This window comes from Panthera tigris, chromosome A3 (genome assembly GCF_018350195.1).
Source record: "Panthera tigris isolate Pti1 chromosome A3, P.tigris_Pti1_mat1.1, whole genome shotgun sequence".
Taxonomy (NCBI): domain Eukaryota; kingdom Metazoa; phylum Chordata; class Mammalia; order Carnivora; family Felidae; genus Panthera; species Panthera tigris.
This window is the reverse complement of record NC_056662.1, coordinates 14,883,674-14,893,565: the sequence shown is the minus strand read 5'-3', so window position 1 is coordinate 14,893,565 and position 9,892 is coordinate 14,883,674. Positions and strand designations below refer to the sequence as shown.

Sequence of the window (9,892 nt, the reverse complement as noted above, 5' to 3'; positions counted from 1 at the left end):
TGTCTGCCACCAGGTGAAGACCCCTGGATTGGAGGGTCTCTTTGTTTCCATCTCTAAAATGATATTGCTCAATGACCTTGAACTCTCAAATCTGGAATATAGTTCCCCTGGGTCCCCTGTCCTAGCCTCTGGTTCCCCAAAGGCGTGAGCCTGCTCCCTGTTCTTCTGTGGGTGCAGGGAATTAGGGGAGAAGGTGCCGGGTTTGAGGTCTCTTCTTCCTCCCTGCCTCCCCTGGCCATGTTGGTTCCCTGTAAATGGTGGTAAATATGAAAGACTTCAGAACCAGGCAGCCTTAGGCTTGAATCCTGGTTCTGCGAATTAACTCTCCGTGTGGTCATAGGTGAGTTCCTTAACTGCTCTGAGCCTCATTGTCCTCCTCTAAAAATAGGAGAGGGTACTCGTTAAATCTACCTCGCAGGTGGTGGAATGAGATGCTTATAAGCAACTTCTCACAGTAGTCTACGCAGTGAATCTCAAGAAATATATTATTATTATTATGGCTTGGAGGTGAAGTGACTTGCCCAAGGTGACACAACTGGGAAATGGCAGAGCGGGGACTGAACACCAGATCTAAAGTGGATGCCCATTAATTAGTGAACTCTAGAGCTTCAGCTTTTCTAGAAGGGAAGCGAAATGTCCTCATCTCGAAGATTCATTTATTCGACAAGCACAGAAAGTGCGTGGCACGTAGTGAGCCCTTTAAATCCAGCTTATTGGATGGCTAGCGTTGCCCTTCCCAAGGGATTCCTCCCAGAAGGCAAACACAGATCCTTCCCCACCAGGGCTGGCTGGGAAGAAGAGAGGGAGGGAGGCACAGGGGTGATAACCAGGGCTACAGCTTGGGCTCCTGGAGAAGGGCTAGAGAACTGAAGTTTCCCCAAGATCGTCCCCTCTCCACCATTTTGTAGTTGAAGAATCCAAAACCCAGAGAGAAGAAGACATTTGTTGTAGCTCAGATTAGAACCCAAGACCCTTGGAGTCTCCTGATTCCAAGTTGGAATCACCATCTTCGCCCAGGTCATTAAAAGCAACCATGGCCATTCTTGAGAAATTGCACCATACACTGGAGTAAGCACTGTAGGTATTTGATCTCATTTTATCCTCCATCAATTTAATTTTTTTTAAAATTTTATTTATTTATTTATTTATTTATTTATTTATTTATTATTTTTATTTTTTATTTTTTTTTAACGTTTATTTATTTTTGGGACAGAGAGAGACAGAGCATGAACGGGGGAGGGGCAGAGAGAGAGGGAGACACAGAATCGGAAGCAGGCTCCAGGCTCTGAGCCATCAGCCCAGAGCCTGACGCGGGGCTCGAACTCACGGACCGTGAGATCGTGACCTGAGCTGAAGTCGGATGCTTAACCGACTGAGCCACCCAGGGGCCCCCAAAGGGTCCTTTTTTATAGCTGAGGAAACAAATTCAGAGTGGTAGGACATTTGCCCTAGGCCCTGAAGGAAGAGAGTGAGGCCTGTGTGCTGGCTTCCAGATGCCCTAAACTTCCCCCTTTACTGTCCTGAAAGACTCAGCCTGTGGAAGACGGCGGAGGGGGGGGGGGAGGGGGTGCCCTGGGGGAATCCCGCAATTCCCCAATTCCTGCTGCTCCTTCCATCCCTAGGTGAGGCAGGGAGAGGAAGCCCCCCACCGTCCCCCTTGAGAAAGGCTTCAAGGGAGGAGAGGACAGAGCCTAGCAGTGTGGGGAGGGGCCCATAGATGGGGTGTGACTGGGAAGGGGGAAATCTCTGGGTTCAGGAAGAGGCCTGGGGAATCTTTCATCCCCTTCCCTTAGGCTGACCGCTTGGGGCCTTCAGGCACAGAGCTCAGGGAGCCCTCCAGCCTCCCTTCCTTGCTTTCATTCAGTTCTCCTAAGCTCTGCATTTTGCAAAACCCAACCCTTCCCCTGTGGGCCTGTGGTTTCCTGTGGGTCTGGGGTCCTGCCTGACTTGGCAATGGGACTGTGGGCAGTGGGGACAGGAGGAGGTGGTGTAAGCCCTTTGCCTGCTCATGCTGGGGCTGCCCCCCCCAAACACACCTCATCCCCTGAGTCAGCCCCCGCCTGGCAGGGAGGGGCGGGGTTACTGATTCAGTTAATAGCGCCTGCTTAAAGCCCCCACAAGGACAGCTGCACCTAGACACCGCCACCCTCACCATGAGCCCCAGGCAGCCCCTGGTCCTGGCGCTCCTGGTGCTGGGCTGCTGCACCGCCGCTCCCAGACCAGGCAAGCCCACCGTTGTGGTCTTCCCAGGAGACGTGCGAACTAATCTCACTGACAGGCAGCTGGCAGAGGTAGGCTAATACCCCTGCATGTAGTTAGGGAGGGCTGGCCAGGAGTCTCAGGGAGGGCGTGAGGCTTCAGAGGAGATTCTATCGGGCAAGTTGAGGGTGATGGTCATGCCTGGAGGACAGAGGTATCTGGGATCAGGCCCTCAGGGGTCCTGTGGAGGCTCTGGATGGGTGATGGCCAGGAATGGCTAATAAGGGTTTCCTAGGTGGGTAATGGGACATGATGGGGGTGATGATGCTTTGGAGGGTTCTGGAGTGGGGTGAACAGGGGTAAAGGCTAGGAGGCCCTGAGGTAGGCTGGGCCAGGGGCATGCAGGGGTGGGAAGGAGATGAGGATGTCTACAGGGGAGGGAGTTAGTGGGTGGGCATAAGCACAGGGTACCAAGTCCTGGAGAGCTGATAGTCCCCGAGGGCCTGGAGGATGGAATCCTGGCCCGTTAGGGCCGGGTAAGAGGGCTCTGGAGTATCTCTGCCCTTCCATCCACAGGAATATCTGTTTCGCTATGGCTATACTCATGTGGCAGAGATGAGCAACGACCAGCAGTCCTTGAGTCGGGGACTGCGGCTTCTCCAGAGGCGCCTGGCTCTGCCTGAGACTGGCGAACTGGACAGAACCACCCTGGAGGCCATACGAACCCCGCGCTGCGGCGTCCCAGACCTGGGCCAATTCCAGACCTTTGAGGGCGACCTCAAGTGGCATCACCACAACATCACGTACTGGTGCGCGGCAGGGCCCCCGAGAAGGCGGGGGAGGGGGACGGGAGGGCCAGACCCCCGGCCGGCGGCGGCGAATTCGTCCCTCAGACAGACCCCTAGGTTTCGATGTGCAGCCTGGGGCAGGTGGCTCCGCCTCTGAGCCCTCTGTTTCCCCTTCAGGGAAGTGGGCCTCGCAATCTGAGTCTTCCTGCTAGGGCCCCTGTGAGTGTCCCAAGAGAAAAATGCGTCTGAAAGTACCTTGTAGGTGAAAATGTGGAACGCAGGGAACATCGTGCTTGCTGAAGTCGCTGAGACACCGGGTGTCGCTACCGCCCCGGCTCCGGACTCACTTCGGACCTCTACCCTCTCGCCTTTCACCTGTAGGATCCAAAACTACTCGGAAGACTTGCCGCGCGACGTGATCGACGACGCCTTTGCCCGCGCCTTCGCGGCCTGGAGCGCAGTGACGCCGCTCACCTTCACGCGCGTGTACGGCTTCGAGGCAGACATCGTCATCCAGTTTGGTGTCAGGGGTGAGAAAGCCAGAAGAGGGAGGCCGGGAGGGTCTCGGACGGGGACAGCGGAGGGAGGGCCGCGGAGAGAGGAGAGCGGGCACTGGACCCCGCTTGGTCTCGCCTGTCCCTGCAGCCCTGGCCGCCTCTGGCTTTATGCGCCCCCTCCTGCCCGACACGGCGCAGCGCGGGGACGCAGGGCTCGGACAGCTGCTGTAGGCGGGACCTCAGCCCACGCTCAGGGCAGCGCACGGTCTGCACGACTGCTCTCGGCCAACCCCCTCCTCCTGCACCTGCTTCTCTAGAGCACGGAGATGGGTACCCCTTCGATGGGAAACACGGGCTCCTGGCACACGCCTTTCCTCCCGGCCCAGGCATTCAGGGAGACGCCCACTTCGACGATGAGGAACTGTGGTCTCTGGGCAAGGGCGTAGGTGAGATCCCGAGCCGCCCCGGCTCGCATTCCCTTCTCTTCTCACGCCCATCGCCAGCCGCCCTGACCCGGTGCCCCTTCTCCTGCAGTGGTTCCCACCTACTTCGGAAACGCAGGTGGCGCCGCCTGCCACTTCCCTTTCACCTTCGAGGGCCGCTCCTACTCGGCCTGCACCACGGACGGCCGCTCCGACGACATGCTCTGGTGCAGCACCACCGCCGACTACGACACCGACCGCCGGTTCGGCTTCTGCCCCAGCGAGAGTGAGTGCGGGGTCGCGACGGGGGTGAGGGGCTCCCACCACCCTCGAGGGTCCTAGGTTTTAATCCCGGCTCGGCCACTAGCGCTGTGTGGCCTGCAAGTGACCCTCCTGTTTTCTGGGCCCAGTTTCTCATCTGTGAAACGGGGAGAGGAGGAATGGAGTACAACCGATGGTCTGTGGGTCAATAAACTCGCGACGTCCTCCCCCGCCCCCCCCCCCCCCGTCCTCCCCTCCCCGTAATTGTATGGGCTTCCTCAGGACTCTACACCTGGGACGGCAATGGAGAAGGCAAGCCCTGCGTGTTTCCGTTCACCTTCGAGGGCCGCTCCTACTCCGCCTGCACCACCGAGGGTCGCTCAGACGGCTACCGCTGGTGCGCCACTACGGCCAACTACGACCAGGACAAGCTCTATGGGTTCTGCCCAACCCGAGGTACCTCTGCCCCGCCTACCAGACTCAGCCTCGCCCCCTCGTTCCGCCCTGGTCCCCGAAACGTGGCTCCCCCACCCATCAGCGTGTCTCTCCACTCTTCGTTGGTCCTCAGGATCACCGTGTCTCCGCCCGCGATCACAGCCCCTCCCCCTGACTTCCACTTGCCCCCGCCCCGCCGCATCCCTGTGCCTTGGCCTTTCAGCCCAGACAGCTTCCTCTCCCTTAGTCTCAGGTCCCCAGGCCCTGCCCACCAGCCTAGCCGGGTCTCAGCTGTGCCCCCAGCACCCTAGGCTTTTATAAAAAGGACACCAGGGGGCGCGCCCGGGTTACTCAGTCGGCTGAGCAGCCGACTTCATTTTGTCTCAGGTCATGATCCCAGGGTCCTGGGATGGAACCCCGTGGCCTCCAACCCCCAGCTGGGCATGGAGCTTGCTTAAGATTCACTCTCTCTCTCACACTCCCTCTCCCGCCCCCTCTGCCCCTCCCCCACTCGTGCGCGCGCGCCTTCTCTCTCTCTCTCTCATAAATAAATTAGTAAGTAAGTAAATAAAATAGGACACCAGGATTATCTAGCTCCTGTTCCACCAGCCTCTGGCCCCTTATTGGGCCCACTCACCTGGTTCACCCAGCACCCTTTGTCTCTCCAGCTGACTCTACAGTGACCGGTGGCAACTCCGCTGGGGAGCTGTGTGTCTTTCCCTTCATCTTCCTGGGCAAGGAGTACTCAACATGCACCAGGGAGGGCCGCGGAGATGGGCACCTCTGGTGCGCCACCACCTCGAACTTCGACAGAGACAAGAAGTGGGGCTTCTGCCCGGACCAAGGTAGTCAGGGTTCCAAGGTTGGGGGCAGCAGTGTTGGGGGAGGGATGGCCAGGGCTGGGAGCTCGGCTGGGCTCACATCTCAAGGTCCCTTTTCCCTCCAGGATACAGCTTGTTCCTTGTGGCAGCCCATGAATTCGGCCATGCTCTGGGTTTAGATCACTCATCGGTGCCAGAGGCACTCATGTACCCCATGTACAGCTTCACGGAGGGCCCCCCCCTGCATGAGGACGACGTGAAAGGCATCCAGCATCTGTACGGTGAGGTTATTGGGCAGGGATGGAAGGAAGGGCGGTGCCTTTGCTCTTGTACCGAGAATGGGGAAATGGGGATCAGCGAAGTGGGGACCCCTCAACATTTATCTGCGGAAGAGCCTGGGGTCAGTGGGTCCAATTGCTGTCGGGTCAGTGCTTGGAGAAGATGATAAAGAGCCCAGATTCTAGAGGGAGACAGATGTGGGCTCAAAAGCCAGTGCAGCCACTTCCAGGCTAGGTGACCTGTGGTACGTGACTTCACCCCTCAATTTTCTCACCTGTGAAATGGGGCCAATAATGTTACCTGCCTCATCGGGTTGTGAGGAGGTTTAAGTGAGTTCCAATATTGTCTGACATATAGTAAGCACCGTGTAAGTGTTTAATATTTGTATTGTTATCATCACTATGATCATTAGTATTATTCCCTCATTTTAAAAACGGGAATATTAAAGAATCCATTTGATTTTTTTTTAAGTCAAATGAGCTAATGTAATTTTATAAAGCTCTTAGCACTAAGTTTGCCACTCAGTTTGAGTGCTCAAAACCCAGTTCTTTCCCACTAGCCTGGAGAGGGGGAGAGCTCCTGCATGTCTTGTGTTCATAGGGCCTGGCCGGGACCTGACATAGCCCAGGGATTAGATAAGCATGATCGGAATGGAAGGTGAATGTATGAAAAAAAAGCCAGCCTGTGATTGGGGGAAGGTAGGCTCCAACATCTAAAGTGAAGACAGTGAGTGCCAGGGGCCTCACTGATGCGTTTTGGGGAACATTCGTTCCACCAGCACAGGTGTATGTAGCAATAGGTCTCATCCAGTGTCTCTCTTTAGGTCCTCGCCCTGAACCTGAACCACGGCCTCCAACCACCACCACACCTGAATCCCAGCCCACGGTCTGCGCTACGGGGCCTCCCACCACCCGCCCCCCAGAGCGCCCCACTGCTGGCCCCACAGGCCCCCCTTCAGCTGGCCCCACGGGTCCGCCCACTGCTGGCCCTTCTGAGGCCCCTACAGTGTCTTTGGATCCAGCAGAAGATGTATGCAACGTGAACATTTTCGACGCTGTTGCGGAGATCGGGAATCTTCTGCATCTCTTCAAGGATGGGTGAGGGGGCAGGGATATGTGGCTGGGGGAGGGGACTCAGAGGAGGGCCCTGCCTGCTCCTCTCCACCCACTGGCCTTCGGTTCAAAGTTCAGTGGCCCCCTGGTCCCTTCTCTCATTCCCAGGAAGTACTGGCAGTTCTCTGAGAACCCAGGACGCCGGGTGCGGGGCCCCTTCCTTATCACCAGCAAGTGGCCTGCGTTGCCCCGCAAGCTGGACTCCGCCTTTGAGGACCCGCTGACCAAGAAGACTTTCTTCTTCTCTGGTTAGTTTCCTCCTTTCTCCTCCCCCGCCCCCGCCCTCCTCATCCTTGCGGATCTAGGAAGACCGGCAGATCGAGTAAAATCCGTGAAACATTTTATGCGGATTAGGAACAGGCGCCCCCTCTGGCGGGTGCAATTGAGCAGCTCTTCACCGTCCTCGTGCGCCGTCCGACCGAGCGGTGGGTTCTGCTCCTTGGGCACCCAGATTGCCGGCAGGTCGGGCGCGGAAAGGCCTCGCTGGGTTCTTCCTCTTGACATTCAAGGACAATGTGTGACCACTCCCTGCCCCCAGACCGATGTGGCTCTCCTCCCCCGCAGGGCGCCAGGTGTGGGTGTACACAGGCGCGTCGGTGCTCGGCCCGAGGAGTCTGGACAAGCTGGGCCTGGGCCCGGAGGTGGCCCAAATCACTGGGGCCCTCCCGCGCAGCGGGGGTAAGGTGCTGCTCTTCAGCAGGCAGCGCTTCTGGAGGTGAGAGGCTCGGCGACCGCCGGCAGGGGGACCCCGGGCGCCGTCCGCCCGCCCTCCGGCTCAGCACCTGTCTCTTCACCGCCTTCCTGCAGGTTGGACGTGAAGACGCAGACCGTGGATCCCAAGAGCGCCAGCCAGGTGGATCAGATGTTCCCCGGCGTGCCCTTGAACACGCACGACATCTTTCAGTACCAAGGTGAGGGCTGCTGATGGGGGTCAGGTCCCTCCTCGGGACACTTCCCACACTTGCCTGCCTCAGTGATTAGTCAAATTCTGAGGGAGAAAAAAAATCCCCTGGAGACTGAGGCAAATGCTCCAGCACAGGTACATTCCCCATAGAGGCAGGGACCTTTCCCAGATCATAAAGGGACACAGAATTAGAACCCAGATTTCCTACCCACCCACCCCCCAGATTTCCTACCCACCCCACCTCCCAGCTGGAGGTTTACCGCCTCCCCCCCCCCCCCCAGTACAGAACAGTGGTTTGCATGGAGGCTCATTCCTCTATCAGACAATATTTATCAAGTGTTATAATATGCCAGGCATTCTGTTGACACTTAGATACAGTGATAAAAAAGGCACTTCATTTCTCGGCGTCTTTGGGCAAGTCACTGCTGCTCACAGAACCTGTTTCCTCATCTGTAAAATGGGGACGCTAGCTGGGGTTTTCCTTGTCTTTCGCACCACTCACATGCAATCAGCTGACAAGTTCTGTTGACTCCACTACCAAAATGTTCACTTCTCACCATCTCCCTTGCAAACACCCTGGTTCAAGCCATACTGGTTGCTCAATACCATTACGATATTCTCTAGGAGTAGGGAGTGGTTAGGAGTAGAGGGCCATGGTCTTGGGGGGAGACTCCAGACCCATTCCAAGGTAAAAACAAACAAACAAAAGAAAACTATGGGGATCTGATCTGCTCCTCAGACCCTCCCAACACTCTCCTGTCATTTCCTCTGCTCCACACCACCCACACCGGCCTCTGGCTGCTCTAAACACAGCAAAGTCAAGGTCACACCAAGCTTAGGGCCTTTGTGCCAGCTGGTCCCTCTGCCTGGAGGTTTTCCCTCAGAGTGTCACTGGGCTGCCTCCCTTTTGCCCTTCGGGTCTCAGTACTTAGGCTACCTTTTCAAAGAGGCCGTCTCTGACCCTTGTTCTGTATTCACTGACTTGCTTTTATTTCCTTCATAGCTTTCTACGTTGCCACAGTCTCATTTATTAAGTGTTTGCTTGTTAATCATCTCTCTTACCCCACTAGAGTGTAAACAGCAGCAGAACTGAGATCAGGCCTGCAGTTTTTCTCTCTGCTGTATAACAGTGCTTAGCGCTATAAATATTTGATGAAATGAATGAACGAGTGAATGAATGAACGTTGAGTGAATTGTTCTGAGCACGTGCTGTGTGCCAGGCTCTGTGTCCAAGGTGCTTTGGACGTGGAGGTGTTCTGCCCTCCGGCATCTCTGTGGGGGAGATGGAGGCGTCGTATGAAAGATCTAGAAAGGGCAAGAGGGGCGATTGTAGACATCTTGCTCCTGTCTCTGTGTGTGTTTGTGGGAGGGTTGGAATCACCCCTCTTGGGCTTGTCTTTCCCCTGCAGAGAAAGCTTACTTCTGCCAGGACCGCTTCTATTGGCGTGTGAGTTCTTGGAACGAGGTGAACCAGGTGGACCAAGTGGGCTACGTGACCTTTGACCTCCTGCAGTGCCCCGAGGATTAGGGCTCCCCATCCTGCTTCAGCACTGCAGAGTGGGTCCTCTGGGGACCATCCCAATGGGGAAGGAGCCAGTTTGCCGGATACAAACTGGTGGGTCTGTTCTGGAGGACAAGGAGGAGGTGAGGTGGGCTGGGCCCCTCTCTTCCCACCCTCCTCTTTTGTGGGAATATTTTTAATAAACTTGAATTCTTTAACCTTGAGGAGCAGATTTCTTTACGTATGTATGCGTGCATGTGTGTATGTAACGGATAGGGCGCCTCCTGTGTGCCAGGTAGTGTTCTAAGCACTTCATAAATATTAACATTCGTCCTTCCTATTAAGAAGATATAATGTGATTACTCCTATTTTACAGCTGGGGAAATGGCCAACCTATTATTCATTCATCAAACATTTATTGAGCCCCTGCATGGAGCCAGGCTGTGTGCCGGGCCCTGGGGAAGGAGAGATGAGTTGGACTATGTTTCTCTCCTCAAGGACCTCTCAGGGTCCTCCAGCTGCAGGGCCATGAGTGCCCTCAGGACTTGCTTAAAATGCAGACTCCAGGCTCTGTCCCCAGAGAGTCCCACTCAGTTACCAGGATGATTCTTTGCGGGGTGGGGGTGGGATCACCCTTGGAGAGTGTGCAACGTGTGGTCCTTTATTCCAGAAT

At 56.2% G+C, this 9,892-nt stretch overlaps 1 protein-coding gene across 1 annotated transcript; it reads left to right on the top strand.

The window, feature by feature from the left end:
* Positions 1–1,560: 1,560 nt before the first annotated feature.
* Positions 1,561–9,404, top strand: MMP9 (matrix metallopeptidase 9). Its single transcript, XM_042980271.1, has 13 exons — positions 1,561–2,291; positions 2,776–3,008; positions 3,369–3,517; positions 3,802–3,930; positions 4,019–4,192; positions 4,450–4,623; positions 5,271–5,447; positions 5,549–5,704; positions 6,526–6,799; positions 6,923–7,062; positions 7,379–7,529; positions 7,622–7,725; positions 9,128–9,404. Exons 1-13 carry the CDS (start codon positions 2,154–2,156, stop codon positions 9,244–9,246), a joined length of 2,118 nt encoding a protein of 705 aa, XP_042836205.1. The 5' UTR covers positions 1,561–2,153; the 3' UTR covers positions 9,247–9,404.
* Positions 9,405–9,892: the final 488 nt, after the last annotated feature.